Consider the following 23,814-nt stretch of genomic DNA (forward strand, 5'->3'; position numbering starts at 1 on the left):
ACAATATAGGCCTTCTCAACAGTCATTCATAGATGGGAGATGGGTGTAGGGGAGGAGATTGTGGGACCCTATTGTTTGCTACTGAAGAACAGGCTACTGATGGAATCTGGGTGAAAAGGGGCCACTCTCTTCAGTTGTATATCCACTGTGAACCAGGCTCCAGTGGATAGTTCCAGTGCAGAGACCACAGAGACAACCATGGTTCAACCCAGAGGGACACAAACAAACAAGACATGAATGTGAGAAAGAGATGAGTAGGGAAGAGGACAGGTGGACGGGGAGAGAGGGAAGGAAGAGAAGGTAGGGCTGCTATCAGTCAGAGTACATATACACATATGAAATTGTCAAAGAGCAAAATTAATAATAATAAAAAAGCAACTCCTGGATGCCAGTGCTGCACTGGAAAGACTGAAACAGTGCAGAATTCAGATGCCGGATAGTCATGTTGGCATAGTGAGATTTAGAGCAGAGTGGTGAAGCCACACCCTGCCCTTCTCTTTTTGTAGAATAGATGTTAGTGCAAAGATCAGTCTCCTGTTCATCAATGCATCCACAGTACCTGAAAGTGCTTGCTTGCTTGCTTGCTTATAGACTCTAAAAAAAAATTGTTTGGGGGCACTAAATGGTGTTCAGCTGTGAATACACGTACACACACACACACACACACACACACACACACACACACACACACACACACACAGAGCTAAGCTGGCGCTGTCTGACCTGTGTAAACAGGGCATAGGCTGCACAACCGCCCTGATTCCTAGTGTCGCCTCCTCCCTCAGCTGCTCAGCTCGACTCCTATCTGTATGGCTGTCAGCCTGGAATGAAGGTGGGTTACCAGCCCTCAGTTAATTGTGAGAGGTATGGGAAAAATAGAAGAAACTTAGGTAATTTGACTCTTTTGAAGCATATATTTTCTTTTAGTCTCTTAGTATATTGTTCTAGTCTTGAGCAGTTTGAAATAGTACATTTAAAATGATCTTACATGTGTAAGATTGATTTTATGAATTGAATTTTGGTGGTAACTAAAAACTTTTTTTTTTTTTTTCTCCAAATCTCAGGGCTAAGCCATGAAGTTCAAGAAAATTTTTTTGGTAAGTACTGAAAACCAGAAACAAATTATGTGTATACACATATAGGAAGAAAAAAAAGCCAGGCATTCATCTTACTTTCCTTACATATACTTTTCATGACATAAATACATTAATTTTCAAGTATACTCTTTCTGGTCTCTGTTTTTCTTTATTTTTTTCTCCTTGTTCTTCTTATCTCTCCTTTTTCCTTTTTCTCCTTTTTCTCTCCCTTAACAACATTCCTGTCTTGTTTTTGTTATTCCTCTCTGCCCTGTTCCTCACATGCACCTCATAGGCTTGTGCTAGACCAGACACTTTTCATAGCTGCATACGCTCAAGTGGGTGCTGGAGCAGAGCACACTGAGCAGTGATTATTGCCATATACTCATGTGCAGTGTGGGTTCCTTGGGAACTGAGGACTCAAAAGAGTTTCTGGCTTCCAGGCTTCTCACACTGGTTACCACGTACCGTAGTAAGCTCTGAACATTCAAGGAGCTTGTTTTTATTCTAGTGAAGTCTGCAGTCAGTGGTCATTTAATTGAATTCACTTTGCTCATCTGTTTTAAAGAGGTGTTACTCTATTGCAGGACTCTTGAGTTCACCGTGTGGAAGAATAGATACTGAGGTCCTGAGCAAAAGTAGTGTGTGGGTTATGACTTTAAAAGCATGTTTACTCATCAGACTTGAGTCGGCAGCTAGAAGTCCTCGCTCTGTTATTGGCCCCACATAAGGAACTGTTGTAGTCACTAAGGAAGGAAGAAGAGTGTCTAGAAGGTTTTCAGCGAGGAGCAGTTCCCATGTACTTCACTCTTCTGTACTTCCTAGCTGCTGACTCTTCTGTTCTTCCGAGTCTGCTGTCAGTTCACTCCTACAGACCGCTCAGGCTTACCTACAGATATTGAAGGGAATAAGTCAAGTTTGGTTTGGTGGACCCTTCAGTGTGACTTGTGCTTCAAGTTGTGGCTAGATCTGTGTCCATGACTCTGTCTGTGCCCCCTCCAAAGCCACACATATAATGTCTGGCCTTGATAAATTGGTTTGAAAGAAGCCACTCTGAATCTAAAATCTGATTTAGCATCATATAAAACAAAAACCAATTTTACTAAGTGAACAAAATCTTATTTTTCTATTAAGTTTCATCATCATTATATAAACATGATAGTGTAACTATATGAGAAAATTTGGTTTTAAAATAAAATTTTACATTTAGTGTCAGTGAAACTAGTGAAATTTCTTTTCTTTTCAGTACGGGCCATTGAAAATGTTGGAAAAGTAGATATTGTCCTACAAAAGAAAGAAAACATTTCTTGGAAATGTCTTGGTCATCCCTTAGAGAAGCATGATTCCTTTATTCCAAAGAAAGATGCAGGTATGTAGTACTCTTATTTCTTGTATTTGTTTTTTTAAAGGTTCTAAATTGCATTTTATTTATTTATTTGGCATGCGTCTCTGTGTGGGCGTGCGCACACGCGTGTACACACACACACACACACACACACACACACACACACACACACACACACGACTTTCATGTGGAGGTCAGGGAACAGTTTGCAGGATTTGGTTCTCCTACCACATGAGCCCCGGGGAGTAAACGCAGGTTGTCAGGCTTGACTGCAGCATCTTTACCCACTGAGCCATCCCACTCGCCCGTCTTTTTGAAAAATAGCCCATGTGTTCCAGTGTTTTCTTCTCCCTGTGCGACCTCTGCCTCAGTCTTGTTTGCTGTTGGTTTTGATGTTTCGTGCCGGATGCTGTCTTGATATTTCTGATTCTCATGTCTGCTCATGTTTCAGCTAATTAACAGCTGTGCACGAAGGGCTGGGCTTGTTGCCCGTGTATTCCCTGTGCAGTTGGGTGTTCTCTCTGAGGATCTCTAGGGAACAGTATTCTCCCTTGCACAGTCTTTTGGAAGCCTAGTTTGCAAAAAAGGCTGCAGTTCTGTAAAGGTGACTCAGTCTCACCCTTCTCTTCCTCGTTTTTTTTGTTGTTTTTTTTTTTTTTTCCTTTTCCTAGAATACTATCTTAGTTAGCTAAGGCACTATAATGACTACTGACCACATAGCTTAAGAACAGAAATTTGTTTTCTCTCAGTTGTGGAGTTTATAAGTTCAGTCACTGTGTGTGTGTGTGTGTGTGTGTGTGTGTGTGTGAGCTTTTCTTAAAAGGGCACCACTCTTACTGGAAAGGGATACCTATTGCCCTTACTTTACTTTAAGTACCTTTTAAAAGACCCTGTCTTCAAATGTAGTTACATTCCAAGGTACTGGGTGTTACAGTTTTGTCATTGAGAGGACACAGTTCAGTCTAGTGCATGTCCAATCCACAACCCCTCTGCTACTTTTTTAAGAGCCAATTTGTAATATTTTGTTCAGGTTCGAGGGGGCTCATTGCATGGCTGTGCTAATAAGCAGGAGAGAGTTTAAGGGGGTTGCAGAGCATCTGAACCCCTTAAACTTTTAACCAGAATGTTTCTGTTCTACCTTGACTCTGATATTAGCAGTGGTAGATCCTGCTAGCCTCAGAGCATTAAAGGGATTTTCTATTAAAAAGTGCCAGTCTGATGCTGCTTACGTTTCTGGCTTAGGATTCCACTCTCTCAGGTCTGCTGAGTCCATTGCTGGTCATCTGCTTGACTCATTGGTTCCTGGCATTTATTATTTTCATCTCTCTTGTTCAGTCTGGCCTTGTAGATTTATGAACAACCAAGCATGCATGCAAAGTCTATGGCAATCATTTAGTGGGTTTGGATGGTTACTCCTTGTATTCAACTAACCATCTTTTAATTTTTAAAATTATTACTATGGAAATAATTTTAATAAGCCTAGGAAAGTCAAATTAATCTTTTTTCACTCTCATTGTTCAACACAGAACTAAAAATGTATGGGAATTTGTCCCTACCAACAACCGATTACCTAGTGACTCCAATTGAGTATCCTAGAATCTAAATCAATTCTGACACTAAATGGAGCTAGTGCAGACCCCACAGTTTAAGGGCATGTCAAACAAACTTCCCAAACTTCAGGTGCCCATCATAGTTCCCAGATTCTGTACTTAACAAACTGACATTAGATTTTCATTAGCCCCACCTTGGATTAAAAAAAAAAGTGCTAGAGTGTTTCGCAGAACTCAGACAAGCGTTTATATTTATGCATTTATTCTAAAGGACCCAGAGGCTTGTAAAAAGAGGTGTGGAGCTTCTATGCTGTCTGTAGCTGTGCCCCTCTCTGGGCATCCCATGTGTCCAGCAATCTTTAGGCTTTCCAAACTCTGTCTTTGGGGTTCCTGGAGAGACTCCATTTAGTGTGATGAGCTACATCATTGGCCATTGTTATCAGTTCAACATTCAGGCCTCAACATTCAAAGTCTGTACAGCATCTACTAAAGGTTGACTCCTTAGAACAAGAGATCCTATCACACTGGACATTCTGAGTGATTTTGAATTCTATCTCAGACATACCCATCACTTAGGAAATTACAAAGACTTTAAGAACTAGAGCTGTAGGAGCTCTGTGTCAGAAACTGAAGGCAAAAGCCAGTATCTTCTTTATTATTTCTCAATTACAAATTTATGTTTGTGGGTAATGTGTTTGTAGTAGATGTCCTGTTTTTTTGAGTGATAATCCTATGTTGAAGGCTGATTTAGACACTGTGCTGTGAAGCAGAAGCAGAAATTATATCCCCAGGAAGGAACAAGAACATATACAAACATAAAATGAGATAGACTCCTATGGAAAAACAAGCCAACAAGGGTGAATTATGTAGTTCAAGCACAGCATACTTTAAGGGAGCCTAAGTAAGCAGATAGGTGAATTTGATCTTGAGTGACTGCCTGAAGAAGGCGGACTTGAAAGTGGGATCCATAGCTTTCGCAAAAGCAACAATCTTCGGGGATGTTTGGTGGAAAGCTGCACATACTTACTGGCTCTTTTGTGCCAGGCATTGTTCAGGTTATAGGGGGAAAATTTTAGCATTATGTGGAACAGTTTAAAACAACTTGATTTTGTCATAGCAGGAGGTGTGATGTGAGCCTTTCTGGAATTAGGTAGGAAAAGATCACAGAAGATATGGCATGATCCAGCAACCCAGCAGAGAATCGGAATCGGACACTGCCAAGAGAAAAGAGTACTAAGAGAATGAAGCCTGTTGTCCAGGATTATCTGACTACCTAGTGATTGAAAAGTCCTAGCCAGCCAGATAAAAGCCTAGTCAAAAATCAATGATTCTGAAAACCAAGGCTGACCTCCATTTGAAGATAGAATGACAGTCATTGAACTGTTTTTTCCCTGTAATTTCCTGAGACTTTCTGTGAACTCTTTTTTCTCTGCTATAAGTTTCTTTTAGTTCTGAGCCACCATTAAAAAAGAAAGCTTGAATTTAAAAAAAGAAAAGAAAGGAGAATCAAGCAGGAAAACTTCAGCCATGTTCTTGCATGACATTGGAGCTGGAGTGGCGCACAGTAGATTTCCTGCTTTGGAAATAGCTCAATGTTTAGGCAACCATTTTCTTTGACAAATGAGCAAAGACAATTTTTCCTTTCCTTTAAATCATGACCTAAACTGTAGTGAAACTGAATTTTTATCTCGCCAATATATTATTGACTTTCTCTCAGTCCACCTTGCATTTATAAGGCAACCACCACATGGTTCCTAGTTTTTTGATGTGCATTATTGACTTTTTAAGATTAGAATATTTCTTAGGTAAAAGAATTTTAGTTTGAAAACAGTTGTGTAAGTTGAAAACCTATAGTACAGTGTGTTCTCAGGGCAAATCTTCATTGCTATCAAAGCTTCCGATACAGTCAAACATCTGAATCAGAAAATGGAAACTATCCATTGTTTACCTTTGCTCCAGATGCAGTTGTTAATGTTTTTCATATTGTGTGGTGCTTCTGACTACACTTTTGTCCCCAGAATGAAGATTATGAATGAATAGTTGTATGTATGTTTGTGCACATGTATGTGCCTGTATGCATGCATGGACACATTGAGGACCATTGCTTTTTATAGTCCTAATCTCATGTTTTATTTATTTGCCTTTTCCTGTAATACAGACTTTGATCACCAGATAAGGGAGGTTTTAAAGATCTGTTAATAAACAACCCAGAAATTTGGTCTTAAGAGAAAATATTTTTTAATCATGTCATAATTTTGAAATGTCAACAGCCACGTGTGAGCCTTTAGGTTAACACATACCTATGTACTAGACATACACACACACACCTACCTTAAATTAAGGTCAGATTCGATTATATGCAATTGCTAATGTTTACTGTTAGTTTCACCAGGGCTTCTTAGCTGCTGACACGTGTGTACAAAGGAGTATACACCTGTAAGAATGTTTTCTGGGATATGGTGAGCGGTCGTCTCTCAGGTGTCCTGTGGGGCCTGGGCTCTGCAGCTGTAGCAAGAGCCACTGTCACCTCCCCAGCCCTTTCCTGTGTGGCCATGCGTCTCTGTCACCTTGGAAAACATTTGTAATGACTAGAAATGAGTAAATTCTGTGAGCAGCAGGAAGCGTTTCACCCTGTTTCACTTATCTGGTGAAAAGCTGTTGTTTACAAGGTAACTTGGATATGCGCTGGCATCTTGCTAACCTGCTTCCCTTTCCATGAGAATTACCTGACTCTGAAATCAGAACAATACAAACCAATGAGGTTATAAGTAAGAAATTCCTGCTGTGTTCCAGTGTAAAACAGTTTAAATGGTTAGGACTGAAATGACTTAGGCCCTTCAGTAAAACAGTGTTGGCGTGGGAAGGCATCGAAGGACTCAGATTAGTAACAGTCTTGCCACAGACTCTGTTCTCTGAAGTTCTGTTGGATCTAGCCTTTGAGAAAGATTTTCCCGAGGTTTAGAGCCAGGATTTAAAGCTAATGCCATAGCTGAAGGAAGCAATTCCCTCCATCCATTTGCAGTAGTAAAATATTTAATAGGCTTTAGGAGTATTTTTTAAGATCTGGTTTGTCACCAACATTTAGAAAACCAGACAGGAATATATTTTTAACAATACTAGTTAAAACAAAGAGGAAATTTGAAAATCATTTAAGAAAATTCTCACTCTCTTGATCCTTTGGTTTCATCATGTTTTACCCCAATGTATAAATAGATATATGCCTATAACATTTGTCATTCTTAGTGCTTGAAGATACATTGTGTTTATATTCATATTATTTGTGAATGATTTGATTTAGAATAATAACACTATAATGCAAGAAGTTAAATGAAGCCTTTTCAAAATTAGTGGAAAGGCTGAATAATGAACAGCAGAATACATTCAGCAATTTAATTCTTTTTAAAGTATATAAGACTTCAGATTTTGTTTCTTCAGTATGTAATAAAATGCTAATGACCTCATGAATGAGTTATTTTATTAGTCTCGACATGTGTTGAGTAGTTTGTTCTCATATGTTCAGAACATTTTGACTGCAGTCAGTCTCACTGCCCATTGGTTACTGCCTTAGAAACAGACAGAGCAAGGTGAAGCTAGGCTGACCACTGGTGTAGAGCGGTGACAATTTCTAACAGGAGTGTGCTGTGCTGGATGTGTAGGATATGGGTGTTTGGACATGGACTTGTTTAGGCACTTATATCTGTATATTTTAAAATAGCTTATGTTAGTATATTTTGGGTTATTTCCTATAAACTACATTTTTAAATGTCTAACTTGGGAGACGTACATTGGTTCAAGAAATTCTTATTAGGAATGAATGATTAAAGATTGTAAATTAGGAGATGAGAAAATATGTAGACAACAACAAAGAATGCTTTGGGAAAATGTGTTCAGAACAGTATGAAGTCGCAGGGGTTGGAGGGATAATCTGTACATCTGCACCTGTTACACTGACTGGAAAGACACTAAATCATCTGCTCTGGTCCTCGAGTGTCTTGCAAAGGCCTATTCATGTCCCATCTCATGTCTCCCATCTTCACCAGAAGCCCTGTGACTTTTAAACTTATATTGGGCTCTGTTTCCAGCGGGAAAATAAGATTGGCCTCGTGGTTTAAAAGTATGCCAAGGGTGAGAAGCTGGCCTGACCGGGGCAGTGCAGACCCTCAGTCCAAAGCTGCTCTGTTCTTCCTCTATTGGAGACTCTCCAGTGTTTTCTGGCTTAGCTTGTGAAATCCTAGTTTTTCAGAATGAAAAATACAACTTTTTTCAATATTAGGCAAAATTATATATATATATACATATATACATACATGTATATACATACACACATAAATATATATACATATATATGTATATATATATTCTTCAATTATCTTACCTCAGTGTTTCAGTGTTACCTTGAGTATGCCAACATTATATGCATTTTATTTTAAAAAAAGGTTAGGTACTTAGAACAGAAGTTTTTTGTGTTACCATCTTGTATTAATTTCAGCTGCTCATTTTCTTAAGTTATCATCTATTCTCACAAAGCCAAAAGCTTGACAGGTGAGAATGCTGTTGTCCCCACAGCAGTTTGTACTGTCTGGTCTACATCCATCTCCCTGCACCACAGCTCCATGCTGTTCATCCTGTCTGGCCCACAGGACTAATGCAAGATAAAGTCTTAATTTTTTTTAAAGTTGTGGGACCTATGTTGAGAAAGGTCATGTGAAACTAAGCCTGCAGTTTGTAGGTTAAATGATGCAATTATCTCAGTAGTGTTGAATGGTAAGGATTCTGTATCCATGCTCTTAATGTGAGAAGTCTGTACGTCACAGTAACCTAGATTCCCTAGTGGGTTAAGTACAGTTGAAGAAAGGGGTACTTACTTTAGCAAATCCATTGTGGTAAGTGTAGAAATTGGCAAGTCAAAAGATGAGTAGTTTCCATCCATCAGTAAAGTCAAGATAACATGTGCTATACATAATACATAATTAGATGGAAGAACTGTGGCCCTTAGGATAGGCAAGAAAGGAAGACACCTGCCCAGGGTTCCTCATTTGAGGAGTGCATAAGGCTGTTTTCCAGTTAGTTACACCTTCCCCACATAGGAGGCATGTGTAGCCAGAAGTTTCTTCGGTCCTACCTGGCCCAAGGTCCAGATGAATCTCTCCAACCTGTGGTCCCACAACTGCTTATAAAATAATCACTCAGAGGCTTAATATTAATTATAAACTGTATGGCCTATGACTCAAGCTTCTTGCTAGCTAGCTCTTTCATCTTGAATTAACCCATTTCTATAAATCTGTATGTTGCCATGTGGCCATGGAGTTACCGGTCTGCTGACATCATGTTGGTCCTTCGGTGGCGGGCTGGCGTCTCTCCTGACTCTGCCTTTCTCTCTGTATCTCTGCTTGGATTTCCTGCCTGGCTGTAAGCTTTCTTGCCATAGGCCAAAACAGCTTAATTATTATCCAATGGGAGCCACACATATTCACAGCATACAGAAAGACATCCCACAGCAGGAATGTACAAGGATAGGATGTATGTACCTGGACTTTGCCTTCTGTTCTTCAACACCATTCTCCCAGGACCTGAAACCTCAAAATTCCCTGCCCAGTGGTCCAAATCTAGTTGTATCCAAGGAGTACCCGGGACTGTTGATGGAAGAACTTGGATGAGTTTGAACATCTGGGTTCATTCATCCATCCCTGTATAAACCTTACATGTGTCAGGTGAGGATAAAGAAAGAAAAGAGGGGAGAGCTGGGCTATAGGCCTCGGCTATCTCAATGTGTGATATGTTTTCAAGAGGCAATACAGAACACATTACATGTGACAGTTTTTGGCTTATGTACAATTTTTTACTGTTTGGACATATAGCAACTGAGTTTTTGGTTGTATTCTCAATATGGGGCCCAAGAAATATCTATAGCAGTGTTTCTCAACCTTTCTAATGCTGTGACCCTTTAATACAGTTCCTCATATTGTGGTGACCTTTAACTATAAAATTATTTTCATTGCTACTTCATAACTGTAACTTTGCTACTGTTATGAATTGTAATATAAATGTCTGTGTTTTCCAATGGCCTTAGGTGACCCCTGTGAAAGGATCATTCAACCCATAAAGGGTCATGACCCACAGGTTGAGAACCACTGTTGTGTATGAATTCTAGTTTTCCATTAGACATTGATTGCTAGTTTGGAGGCCCTTCACTTCCTGTGATCTGGAATAAATTTTTCTGCACCAAGTTACATACTATTATATAAGACAGAGTGAAAGAGAGAAAAAAAATTAGAATGAATGTATTACTAATCAATTCTATTTCTGTAAATACTATTTTCTGAGAGGAGATAAGCCATTGTGAGTCTTTGGGGGTATACTCTTTATAGTCAAAAGAGAATTTATAAATGACAGTGTTTTAGAATTTCTGTAACTAATCCTAATAAATGTTAATTGTTTTGTGTAGTATAAACTATTTTGGAAGCGTGGCTATTAAAATATTTCCAGTATAGAAATGCTTGATTCCTTTTACTGAAATCAATATATGTCTTCATCTGTCACTTAGTAAAAGGTTATCTTTTATTTAATTATTTAGACAGGATGTTTTATGATTCATGTGTATGTACAATTCATATACACAAGCATAGAATGACATATTTTTCTTTCTTTCATCAGAGTGTGTTGCTAAACTTACTTGACAGTGATAGTACTGTTAAATTCCAAGTACATAACTCTCAAATCTTTTTCATTGGGAAAGAAAAGACTTTAGAATGTGACCATCTTTATCAAATATTTTTCATATGTACAATTAATATCGTTGTAAATATAAAGCCTGAAATACAGAATTATTTAGAAAACAAGTATTAGAAGAAAACAGATTTTAATTTCTTGAGATATGTTTTTAATGTGCTGTTACAGGAATGAAGAAAAAATACTCATTTTGTTAAATTATTATATTCTCCTTTTTTCAAATTATAGATGTGTTTATATCCTTTATAAACTATCTTAGAAAATGAAATAAGAATAGCCTTGTAAAGTTAATGAATTTTAGAGCTGTGTAGGCATTTTAATGAAACTGAAATTCTGAAAGAGCAGAGTGGAGTGTGTGGGTTTTCACTTAGTGACCTAGTTGTATTGCCTTCCAGGCTTGTACTACAGAAAGTGCCAGTTAATTTCCAAGGAAGATGTTACTCATGATACAAGGCTTTTCTGTCTGATGCTGCCTCCAAGTACTCACCTTCAGGTGCCAGTTGGGCAACATGTTTACCTCAAGCTCAGTGTCACAGGTAAGGGAATTAGGCTGGAGTGGGATGGGGAACATGTTCTTTTGTACAGTCATTTAAGTTACTGGCCTTTCTGGGCACCTGGCTTTAATGTCAGAAAGCCTCTGGGTTTGTGGATACAGGAGTGTCAGGACTGTCTTTGCTACTGATAACCTGGAGCAGATTGCCTGCAGTGGGCAAGAGGGAGTGAGCATACCATGGTCCTCCACAAGAGTACCACAGGGAGTACCACGAGAAACAGACATGTGTCTTTGCTGTCTCCTAGGGGCTGCACCACTTATGAGATTGAGTCTATAGAATAATTACACATGATTTCCTTATGTATGCTGCCAGGTCAAGATGTTCAAAACTGTGTTCCTTGCTGTGTGGATTCTTTCTCCCTTATTTCATCCTAAATATCTTCATTTACTTATTTCACTTACCCCAATTATTACTGATAGCCAACATATCTTGGCCTCTTGAAGCTGCAGAATCCTTACTTCAGTCTGTGTTTGCACGGTCCATTTGTAGACTCCCTGCTGGCATTTGGTGTAGGTGATGTTTCCTGATAGTACTGTTAGGTTTTTCTCTTCATCATCACTAATGCCGATTGCCATTCATGAGCTGCTATCTTCCTTAGCATAGTCCTTAACCCATGAGCTTTAAGTTACATATGAAGAAATTAGAGTCATGTGTGAAATTTTGGTCTTTCAAATGTTTGGTGATTCTTTTCTTTAGAATTTGGTTAAATCAATATAATTTATTTTCATTTTACTTTTAAAAAATAACACATCCCATGATATAATTGGGTTATCGTTCCTTTCATTCAGGTACCAAAATAATAATTTTAGAACATTATACAATTCAAAATATGTAAAATTAAAAGTGAAATGCCTCCCTTTCTTTCCCTAGTGATCTCATTGGTGACCACTAATTGTTGCTAAATATGTGGCTTATATTTGGAATTGTTCTGTCTTTATTATTAACACTTCCATGGAAAATTTTTGATGCCATTTTATTGTGGCTCGTTACAAACCTTTTATGTCTACCTAGATTCACTATTATAGATCATACTTAGTTTTAAAAAGATTGTCTGTACAGTGGTTAAGCATTGGTTTGTTAAAATTCTAGCCTTGAATTGAAACATGGATACGGAGCATCTTGTTGGAGGTATATACGCATTAATTTTAAACACACACTGATAACATAAAATTTTTGTTTTATCTTCATTAAGAGCTTTTAAAAAGTATTACACTTTTCTTTGTTTTGATTTTTTTCCAGGTGCAGAAATAGTAAAGCCATACACACCCGTGTCTGAGTCCTTACTCTCAGACTTTAAAGAACCAGTTCTTCCCCCAAATAAATACATCTACTTTTTGATCAAAATCTATCCTGATGGACTCTTCACACCAGAACTTGATCGTCTTCAGATTGGTTAGTAATGTTGATTTGTAGCCTTGTTTGTACTATAGAGTGGATCAGAGACCCTCTGTTAGCTCCTGTGGGAGTCTATTCTGTATCTTAAACTCAGCATGTCTGCAGTGGATGTCATCTTCTCTTCGTCTGGTGCTCCACGTCCTCTATCTTCATTATCTGCAGCATCTCTGTTCATCTCTGCCCTGCTCTGGAGATTTGCTCATTCCCCCAATCCAGTCAGCCACAAAGTTTGATGTCGTCCTTCCTCCCAACCCTGTGCTCTGAAAGCAAGCCTCCATCCTTTGTTTTGTCCTCTAACTGATCTCTCACATGGCTCTAACTGGTGTCTTTCTCTTCATCTGCATTTTCCAGTAACTTCTCCAAGCGCTTCTGAGGAGAGACTTACTTTTGCTGCTCCCCACTTTGAAGCCTCTGGTGGTGGATCCTCTTTACCTGTTCTGCTCAGCTCCCCTGCAAGGCTTACAAGACTGCTAGGCTCTAGATTTTGTGTTCCCTGCAGCCTCACTTTGTTATCCTCGTTCATGGGTTCCTCTAGGACTCTCATCTCGAATGCCCATCAGCCTTTTCTTTGTTGTATTCCTTCTTCTAAAGAGTCAACAGAATGGCACTTCCAGTATGAAGCCCTCCTTCTCTGAATCACTTGCTAACAGTGGCTCACGCTCTGTTGTAAGAGTAAGCACACAGCTTGTTTGTAAGACTTGACATTCATAGGTAGCAATTGTCTTATTTCCAAGACCTAGCATGACAGTTGGCACATGCTAAGCTATCAGGAAATAGAGCCAGCAAGACTGGATAACAGATTCTAATGTCTCTGAAGATGCAAACACTTTCCTTCTTGTTCCTAACCATTTCTCTGTGTTTTCTCATGTTTCTCTATCTCCTTTTGATTCCTTTTGCCTTAATGGCAAAAATGTCCTTCCTCTTTCTCTGTCAGCATCAGCTCACACTGGGACAGCAGTGCAGCCTGTCCCTGAGGTCTTAATGTTACTTCTGAAGGTCAACTTAGAAATCCTATAGTGTGATTGTCCCTTAGTACTATTATTACTATTTTGTGATGGAAAGCCAAAGAAATTCTAAGACCCAAACATTTTAAGATACAGTATTTGAAATAACTTCAAATGAACAGTTTTGTTTTTTTTATTTTTCAAGTTACATTGGAGATTTCTGTTTGTACCCCTGGTGGTGATATTCTTCTGTGAGGGGCATGTACAGTTTTTCCATGAGGGGGATGTACAGTCCTGTCAACTTATCACCACAGAAACTGGACACTCATTTTACAACTGCCCAAGTACAGTTGGTTTATGGTCTTGCTGTTTTCATGGGAGTTAAGCTCATAAGGCTCTTTCTGTGTCAGCTGATAGGTCTTTTCAAATTTTAGTGGAGGAGTTATGCCACTACCAATGTACAGCTTTAGAATACATTTGTTTCCGGTCTCTCTCCTGCTAAGCTTGGCCCTGTGGTTACTAACCAGTGTGTAAATAGCAGGTATCTATTCTCTACCTACCTTGTATTAATTGCTCATTAGTCTGACTATGGTGATAGAATCCCAGCATATTTGGATGTCTGATGATGGCCTCTGAAACTCCTCTCGAACTCTGTAGACTGATGTGGTATTCACAGGTCGAATAGCCATCCTGTCACTCGCCAGTGCTCCGTCCCCGTTTCCCTTCTAGCTATTTTGTGTTGTTTTGTTTTCTGATTTTGTTTATTTCATTTGTTTGTTTAGGAGATTTTGTTTCTGTAAGCAGTCCGGAGGGCAATTTTGAAGTATCTAAACTCCAGGATGTAGAAGATCTCTTTTTGTTGGCAGCTGGAACAGGCTTCACACCAATGGTTTATGTACTGAATTACGCTTTGACTTCCATGTCTAGCCTCAGGTATGTCCCTTCTTTCTGATGACTGTTATTTGGGGGCTTCTTAGTGCATGGCATTCATTGTATATGGGCAGTTCACCAGTGCAAGGCATTCATTGTATGTGGGCAGTTCACCAGTGCAAGGCATTCATTGTATGTGGGCAGTTCACCAGTACAAGGCATTCATTGTATGTGGGCAGTTCACCAGTACAAGGCATTCACTGTATATGGGCAGTTCACTAGTGCAAGGCATTCATTGTATATGGGCAGTTCACCAGTGCAAGGCATTCACTGTATATGGGTAGTTCACCAGTGCAAGGCATTCATTGTATATGGGCAGTTCACCAGTGCAAGACATTCATTGTAATGGACAGTTAGTTCACTTGCTCTCATAGCCCTACTGTCGTTTGTTATTCTGCCTCCTCCTCTCCTGCTGACCACATTACTGGTTCTTCTATCTCATTTCATAGTTTATAATTTGGACTACCTAAAAGCATTCACAAAGTTCATTTCCACTTGTGCATGTTTTTAAATGTAATAGTGACTTACGTAAAATAAGGTTTCCTTTTTTCTTTTTAAGGAAAGTAAAGTTGATGTTCTTCAATAAAACAGAGGACGATATAATCTGGAGATGCCAACTAGAGAAATTAGCACTTAAAGATAAAAGGTATTGAACCTGTTAACTCAGGTTTAAATTTTCCTATAGACTGGGGCAGTTGAAGAAAGTGTGCAGTCGCTGGAGCCTGGTTGAGCATGGCCAACTGCTGTGGAGTCTTGGGTCCTCTAGGAAGCCACATCTGTGCCTGTACAGGAGAGGCCTTGCTCGCCATTTTCAGCGGCGGTCTTCATTTTGAGTTGACTGAGTTAATGGGCATTACAGCCCTGTCATGTGTTTTCTTTTGATGTGGTATTGTCAGTAGAAAGCGATCTTGTCAAGCTGAACTCAAGGAGAAACAGTAGCACAGCAGGAGCTTGTGTCCTTACAGAAAGAAGGAAACAGCATGGCACAGGCAGCAGCTGCAAGCAGTACAGATTCAAGAACATTGAGCTACACGGGCCACCATACTTTCTAAAGCATTTCTACAGTCATCTATTTCTCAGAATGTCAGGACTTCCTAAGTTGCACAGAATATCTGAGGTGATTATTTATGTTCATAGAGTGTTGTAAAAGTCAAGTTTCCAGTCCTGGAAAAGCCTGAATGCCCTTAGCGCCACCATCCCTTGGGCTGGGGATTCAGGTCCTTGACTGTAATAGTGGATAATACATAGGTAATGTTGTGGGACTCTTTGCTCTGCTCTCTATTGCTTCCCACAGTCCTCTGTCTCCTTGAATGAATGGCTCATAAGCTAAGGCTGTGACTTGAACATGCTTAGCCTTGAAGCACTACTGTTCTTAACCTGGCTAAAGCCTCTACCTGGACATATTTGTTCTGGGCAGGCAGCTAAGAATGAACTCAAGAAATACAGATAACCAAATTCCAAGCTTTCACACTGGTAAACACTGACTGGGAAGCCTGCAGACCAAACCCTAGTTCCCATGTCCTCAGCTTTAAACCTTCCTGCTTCAGGGGCAGGAGAGCTGGCTCAGTGAGTGAGAGCCCTTGTTGCTGTTGTAGAACACTCATGGAGAGCTGGCTCAGTGAGTGAGAGCCCTTGTTACTGTTGTAGAACACTCACATGGAGAGCTGGCTCAGTGAGTGAGAGCCCTTGTTACTGTTGTAGAACACTCATGGAGAGCTGGCTCAGTGAGTGAGAGCCCTTGTTACTGCTGTAGAACACTCACATGGAGAGCTGGCTCAGTGAGTGAGAGCCCTTGTTGCTGTTGTAGAACACTCACATGGAGAGCTGGCTCAGTGAGTGAGAGCCCTTGTTGCTGTTGTAGAACACTCATGGAGAGCTGGCTCAGTGAGTGAGAGCCCTTGTTGCTGTTGTAGAACACTCACATGGAGAGCTGGCTCAGTGAGTGAGAGCCCTTGTTACTGTTGTAGAACACTCACATGGAGAGCTGGCTCAGTGAGTGAGAGCCCTTGTTGCTGTTGTAGAACACTCACATGGCAGCTCACAACCATCCGTAACTCCAATTCCAGGGATCCAGTGCCTCTTCTGACCTCCACAGCACCACACTCACCTGATGGATGGAGGTACATGCAGTCTAAACACTCATTCATATACAATAAAAAACAAATCTTAAGCCAGGAGGTGGTGGTGCATGCCTTTAATCCCAGCACTTGGGAGGCAGAAACAGGTGGATCTCTGAGTCAAGGCCAGCTTGGTCTACAGAGTGAGTTCCAGGACAGCCAGGGCCACATAGAGAAACCCTGTCTCGAAAAACAAACAAAACAAATAAATAATTTTTTAAAAATTAATTAAATATAAACCTGATCACTTGAACTCTTCTTTAAAAATTGCTTAGCATCGTTGCCTGTGCCTTTATCTTCAGATCCAAACAGTGGCCCTGCCTGCTTGCTTCACCCCACAGCTGTGAGGTTTGGAGACCATGTAAATGCTCTGGGGACGGCGGAGCCCTCTCTGGAGTGGTTAGAATGGGTTAGAATGGGCCCTCTATAAAGGAGAGAATGGTTTGCCTTATTAGAACCTTTGTTTTCCCAAACGTTTAAAAGATTTTAAACAGACATGGGTAGGCTTTAAAATAAATAAATGTTTCTAGTAAATTTTTGACAGAAGTATTGTTAGGTTCCTTAAAAAGAAATTTTATAAAATTTAAGAAATTTATTTTAATGTCCAGACATTATACTTTAACCTGTTAATAAGAGTTAATTTCGATTAACTGTTATGAAGGAACGTGTACCTGTGAACATGTTTTTGTTTTGGTCTTCATAATTGGGTTGTTGGTTGCTTAGGCTGAAGTATTGAGGATTTGTTTTTACTCCTGCCTATGATTGAACCTAGCAGCTGAGTGATTCTCGTTTAGTGTATCTGATCATAGAATATGTTCTGTCAACCTGAGGCATCCTCAGGGATGCTTCTTTTGGAGATTGGTTTTGTTGTTACTGTTTTTAAGATTTGTTTATTTTATGTGTATGAGTGTTTTTCTTGTACCACATACATGACTGGTGCCCAAAGAGGCCAGACAAAGCCATTAGATTCCCTAGAATTGGAGTTATAGATTGCTGTGGGATGTCTTTCTGTATGCTGTGAATATGTGTTGCTCTGATTGGTTGATAAATAGAGCTGTTTGGCCTATGGCAAGGTAGCTTAGAGGCAGGTGGGAAATCCAAGGAGAGAGACAGGAAGAAGAAAGGCAGAGGCAGAAGAGACGTCATTCTGCCATCTAGGAAGCAGCATGTAATGGCACACAGGTAAAGCCATAGTCACATGGCAACTTATAGGTTAATAGAAATGGGTTAATTTAAGATTTAAGAGCTAGCTAGCAAGAAGCTTGAGCCATAGGCCATAGCCATAAGTTTGTAAATAATATTAAGCCTTTGAATGATTATTTTATAAATGGCTGAGGGACTGTACAGCCAGGCAGTCTGGAGAAAACTTTTGACTATAACAGATGGTTGTGAACTGCCATGTAGGTGCTAGGGAAAGAATAGGGGGCTCCTTTGCAAGGGCAGAAAGTGTTCTTAACTGCTGAGCCGTCTCTCTAGCTCCTGGAGAGTTTGTTTTGTTTTGTTTTTTGATGGTTACAGCTGGAGAAAGAGGAGCTACTGGCATGTAGTTATTAAAGGCCAGGAATGGCTGAAAATGCCAGAAGTGTGGGCTGGGAAGTCCTGTATTGTACCATGACTTTTAATGATAACAGCATTGTGTTCTGTCTTATGAACATACCATAATTTATTTAACCAGCCCTTGCTGTTGGGCATGGTAAGAAGTTCTTCTATATTCCCCTAACTGAAGAGTCACAGATGAAAGTGTCTCAGGCTGGGAATACTTTCTGACCAAAGTCTTCAGCACAGAATGCTGTCCCAGCAGCATCATTTGATGTTGGTAGCACCCTTAGTTCTCCATTGGAATCAAGCAAGAAAGAAAGGAATCCCTGGCAACTCAGGAATGGGTCACGAAGAGCAGGTTGTTTTTATGCCCGAGGGAAGACCCGGCATTACTTTATGAATTTCTGTGCTGTCTGCAGATTGCCCCAGCACACCCAGCCCAGTGATCCGTTCTTATGTGAAAGAGATGTGGACCTGTCCCCACTCTGAGTGAAGGACAGCAGCACCTTCACAGTGACCTTAAATGACCCATGCTACCTTTTCATTTTGTTCATTGAGTACCAGACTGTAGGCAAGGACCATTCTGTGACAAGTATGAAAGGCATGATAAGTGTATGCTGTGTACATAGGGAGCTCAGTATCTCACCATTGTCTCAGTAGATGCTTGTAGAAATGATGCCACTGGTTGGCTAGCCTTCTTTAAAAAGCATACTAGTAAATGAAGGTTAGGAATGGGTATCCACTGCAGATTAGAGCCTGTTTACTCTGACTCTATACCTTAGCAGTGTTACTGTAATGAAAGGTTCATTGGAAATATAGCCATAGAAGACAGTAGTGGGTTTGAAATGACAGACTTTGAGAACTCTTATTTCTTTTCTTGTCCTAGATTTGATGTTGAATTTGTTCTCTCAGCACCTTCTTCAGAATGGAATGGCAAACAGGGACACGTGTCACCAGCTCTTCTCTCTGAATTTTTGCAAAGAAGTTTAGAGAACTCCAGAGTCTTCCTTTGCATCTGTGGACCAACGCCGTTTACAGATGAGGGGATAAGGTGAGCGACAGTCAGGGAGCTGAAGTCTGCAATGGAAGCTCACATAGAGAGCACTCAGCAAGCCTTTTGGTTCTGCCTGCCGTGCCAACGTACACTTAAAAATCTGTGATAGCTGTGAAAATAGTGGCGTTTCCAGTCTTCATACTAGGAGCAGGGGTTGGAGCCTGGATTATGCTTAGCATTAGATATAGCAAAAAAACAAAACCAGCCAGCAGTTATTGTCCTCTGCCTATGGCTGTCAGTATGAACAGTCCCAAGATCAGTGCCACAATCTCATTTGGGATATTGGGCTCTCAATCTCATCTTCTGCCAACTTTAATGTAAGTCATTTTCATTTCAATGTGGCTCTCTATCTTTATTCTCTGCAGCTGTGTAGAAGTTGGTGAATAAAATACAGTGATCCATCCAGGTAGCAAGTCAAAATGAAGCTGTTAGATTGTACAACATAAGTGAGCAAGACCCATAGTTGACTACACAATGAAAACCACCTTAGATAATTTGATTCTCTAAAATGACACTTGAAAATATTTGGTTAAATGCCCCCAGTACTGAATTTTTAGATTTTGAGTTCTCCTTAAATTTGTTTTGTATAAACCTAACATTTTCTAGATAATTTGAGTCTTATTTTATTGCAAAATTTATTTACAAAAACCCCTTACTCCGATTTTTTAAGAACCATTTACTTTTGTAGGAAACCAAGGCTAAGTGCTACCCTCTCACTGCATTAGAACTCTGGCTCAGGTGTCTCAGAGCAGTTTGTAGGCTACAGTGGTACTGTTAGGTGATGGAAACATCAGACCTTCAGTGTGGAAAGATGACCACAGAGGGATCCGCACACCCATCCTGTACATCTCCACTCCTCCCCATGATGGTGGCCCCTCGAGCTTGGGGCCGTGTCTTCCTCATTTTTGTTCCTTTGTTTCTACACATCATAGCCACTCCTCTGCACACCGGAGTCACCGGATCTGCACATTAAAGAGGAGGTTGTCCTGACTGTAGTGTTCTTAAATGCTGTAGCAACTGTAATCTCCTCAGCTCTTCTCTAAATGTTGCCTCAAAATAATCCTGCAATGCTGACCTGGCCTGTCTAGGAGGCTCAGCAGACTCTTAACCATGCCCTGTGGTGCCCTGAGATTACCTACAGCTACACCAAGCTGCCCGTCACAGTGACTTAACCCAGATCAGTATTTTCATTTCATAGAATCTCCCTTATGACTTTGAGTTCAGACTCATTTCATTCCCCTGATGTCTTGGATTCCAATCTTAATGGAGTGTGTCTTTCTTTGTTTTTGAGACCAGGTCTCAGTATGTAGCCCTGACTGACCTCAAACTAAGAAATATGCCTGCCTCTGCCTCTGCCCTCTGCCCCCTGCCCTCTGCCCCCTACCTCCTGCCTTCTGCCTCCCAGCCAATGTGTCTTTCATATCAACAGTGGCAAGAGGCTCTTACTTCATCATAGTTTTGTTCTGTAAAATCAGTTTCCTTGCCATCCTTTCCTAGGACCTCCAGAGCTCATCTCATGTCTGCTACAAGCTGCACAGAAGTCAGTTCTCCATCTCCTCCAGCTCCACTTGGAGCCATGGATTAAAATCCTCTAGACGTTGTGCTGGAGCTGCACGTGTGCACAGCTGCTGTCGTCACTCCCTAGGCAGCACAGCAGAGCCATATAGCATTTACATGTTTTCATTTATTGTAACTAATCCAGAGGTAAATGAAAGTATCCGGGAGATGTCCGTACATAGGACACAAATACACTGCCATTTTACATGAGGGTGGTCAGGGTATGCAAATTTTGGTGTCCATGGCAGGCCTAAATCCAGTCCCTTCAGTATAGCTGCTAACTAACTATATCCCAAGCATACCCTCTGCATTTTATTAGCACTTGGAAATTTGTATAATAAAGGTTTAGAAGACTGTACTTTAAAAAACAAAATCAAACAATTTAGAATTCCTTGGCCAATAACATGCTTTGATCCACTCACTACCTTGCATTGAAGACATGGATATGTAGACTCAAATTCAGAGGCTCCCACTGTCCTGTGATGAGACAGATTTGACTGAAATATAGCTTGGAGCACCAGAGATAGAGTCAGGTGCTGTCACCTGGGGGTCTGTGTTTTGTGGAGACCAGAGCCATGTGGTCATAAAGGACCTATTACAAATGATGGCTAACACCAGTCAGAACTGAGATTGATGTGCACATCTGTAATTCCAGTATTCTGGAGGCCAGGACAGCCTGAGCTATTTAAGTAGACCTTGTTGTAAAAGACAAAACAAACCAGAAGGGAGATAGGGATGTAGCTCAATCTGCTTATTATTGTCATTCATGGCACCACATACAACCCCCCCCCAAAAAAAATGCAGTGAGAAAGTAGAAAAGGGCAGAGAGAAACAGATGTGTTAAAGGCATTCACATGAGTAGGCTGTCTGGTTACGGTAAAGCCCTTGCCTGTGAGAGACAGTATACATGTCTAGAAAATGGGGCGGGTTCCCAGAGTGAGAGACTTGACTGCAGTGCCCTCACCCCGTGCTGCATGGGCCCTTTGTGTGGATGCTCCTGCTCTGCACAGAAAGGGCTCAAGAGATAATGATTATTTTCAGCAGCCACTTCTATGGTCTCAGTCTCTATTTGTAGGATTTTTCAAGCTGAAGTGTATTTCAGCAGTATGTTTTCCTACTTTCTTAAAACTGGCGAGTAAAGGAAGGAAAATAAAGCTTTATTCTGCCTTTTCTATATGAACTATATTCCTTTATTCTGCCTTTTTGTCTGTGAGCATGTTGCTGGAGAGCCACAGAGCCACAGAGCAGGTTTTCTTTCTGGAGTCCTTCAGTTGATCAATGAAGAAATGATGGACATAGACTCTTAGAATTTCATACATAGATCACCAGTGGGTGCTAGCATCTCATAAGAGAGGCACCATGTCTTCTGTGCCTCTTACAGTACCAACACTCTGTATGAAGGAGCCAGAAAGAATGTGATGAAGTCCTAGACAAGTGTGAGGAGTGAGGGCCCCAGGGCCATGCTATTGAAGAATGCCATGGGAGTGCAGCAGAGAAGGCTGTAGGGAGTCCACAGTAAAAACCCCTGGTTTTCAGCCAATAAACTGCAGAGTGTGGCAGAGGGGGAGCAGAAGAGAAAGAAGGATCTTAGAGAGAGACCAAATGTCTCCAAAGGCTTGCTTTTACATTGAGTGAGTTATAATTGGATCTTGACTCAGATCATTTACACTCAGTGGCATTTGTGAAACTTGATAATTTGAATACTCATTAACTATCTAGTGCTGTTCAGGAATTGTTAAGTTTCCTATGTGGTCATTGTGTTTTTAAAAAACAAACACGACTTGAGGAAATGAGGAGGGTATGTTGGCAAGCTTTGATCTCATGTCTCTATTTGTAAACACTTTCCCTAAAAACCATACACTTTCTGTTTTTCAGATTGCTGCATGATCTTAACTTTTCCACTGATGAGATCCATGGTTTTACAGCATAACGAAAAGCTGCCATTGTCTTTTATTCAACTAGTTTATATTTGTGATTGCCTAGGATTTTTTAAAAAGAAGTTTTGTATGTACGAAAGGTTAACCAGGCTTCCATTTCTGGAATGAAGTCATGTGTCTTTAGTACAGGTAACTTGGTTTAGTTTTGTACTGTGACTTATTTAACTCCTGATGCCCGACCTGGAACGTCAATCATGGCAGCAGGTGCATACTAGAGCCTTTGTTATGAACTGCAAGTTTTCCTTACCACTGCAGTTGTATCACTGTTCTGCAGTAAAGACCTGTATTTTATGACATGATAGCAATCATTTGATCACTTTCTATGCTGCAAGATGTCTTCTGAGCAATAGAGATTAAATTTTACACTGCACTGTTTACTCAGGAATTGTTGGTGTATGTCCTTATTAATCTTAAAACATGGAATGCTGTAACCATTGGTGATCCAGTTCTGTGGGTGTCCATGGCATTGATACAGAGTAGAATAAAATTATTCTCTCATATTTTGATTCTCTGTGTTGGACATGTGGCTGAAATGTAACAAATGGAGTGGCTTTCTTAAAGGGAATTTTATTTATGTATTCGTTTTTTGAGAGTCTCACTTTGTAGCTTCAGCTGGGCTGAAATTTGCTATGTTTACCAGCCTGGCCTGAAACCTGCAGCAATCCTCCTGCTTCTGCCTCCTGGTGCTGGGATTACAGGTGTGTGCTATGTGCCTGAGTTTAAAGACCCCAGTAGAGGTCACTGCCCAAGCCCCAGATGGTAGAAGAAGAGAACTGACTCCTGCGAGGCATTCTCCACCTGCACACACACAGACACTAAATAAATACAATTTTAAAAATCTTAAGATACCAATAAAAAATATTGAAATTTGCTTCACACTTGCAACTTGGAAGTAGGTGTATAAAGAGCTTGCCAGAACACTAACAACTGTTTCTAAGCCTAGACCAGAGATATCAGCGAAGATTGAAGTGTGGCATCCAGCCCATGGCCTGAGATAATCACTCATCCTGCAGCCCATCCACACCAGCTTGGAAGAGGAGGAACATTCTGTCCTCAATGGTTCTTTCCAGGCTGGCTGCTTCCCCAG

The 23,814-nt window shown here is 40.5% G+C and overlaps 1 protein-coding gene across 3 annotated transcripts in view; it reads left to right on the forward strand.

The window, feature by feature from the left end:
* The window catches only part of LOC114697294 (cytochrome b5 reductase 4), a 60,025-nt gene extending 36,792 nt beyond the window's left edge, over window positions 1-23,233 (forward strand). The window contains exons 9-16 of one of the 3 annotated variants that reach the window (XR_005092014.1): window positions 1,065-1,097; window positions 2,323-2,445; window positions 11,096-11,236; window positions 12,494-12,646; window positions 14,376-14,526; window positions 15,083-15,169; window positions 15,489-15,640; window positions 19,066-19,142. Coding sequence is in view for 2 of the 3 variants with exons in the window: in XM_028875528.2 (XP_028731361.1) it covers window positions 1,065-1,097; window positions 2,323-2,445; window positions 11,096-11,236; window positions 12,494-12,646; window positions 14,376-14,526; window positions 15,083-15,169; window positions 19,066-19,230; window positions 22,666-22,720 (908 nt within the window). In the remaining variant the exon portion in view is untranslated. Of the gene's footprint in view, window positions 1-1,064; window positions 1,098-2,322; window positions 2,446-11,095; window positions 11,237-12,493; window positions 12,647-14,375; window positions 14,527-15,082; window positions 15,170-15,488; window positions 15,641-19,065; window positions 19,231-22,665 lie in introns of those variants that run through there. The other 2 variants (XM_028875528.2, XM_028875530.2) reach the window with 2 other exon arrangements.
* Window positions 23,234-23,814: the final 581 nt, after the last annotated feature.

The sequence above is a fragment of the Peromyscus leucopus genome, chromosome 7, assembly GCF_004664715.2.
Source record: "Peromyscus leucopus breed LL Stock chromosome 7, UCI_PerLeu_2.1, whole genome shotgun sequence".
Taxonomy (NCBI): Eukaryota; Metazoa; Chordata; class Mammalia; order Rodentia; family Cricetidae; genus Peromyscus; species Peromyscus leucopus.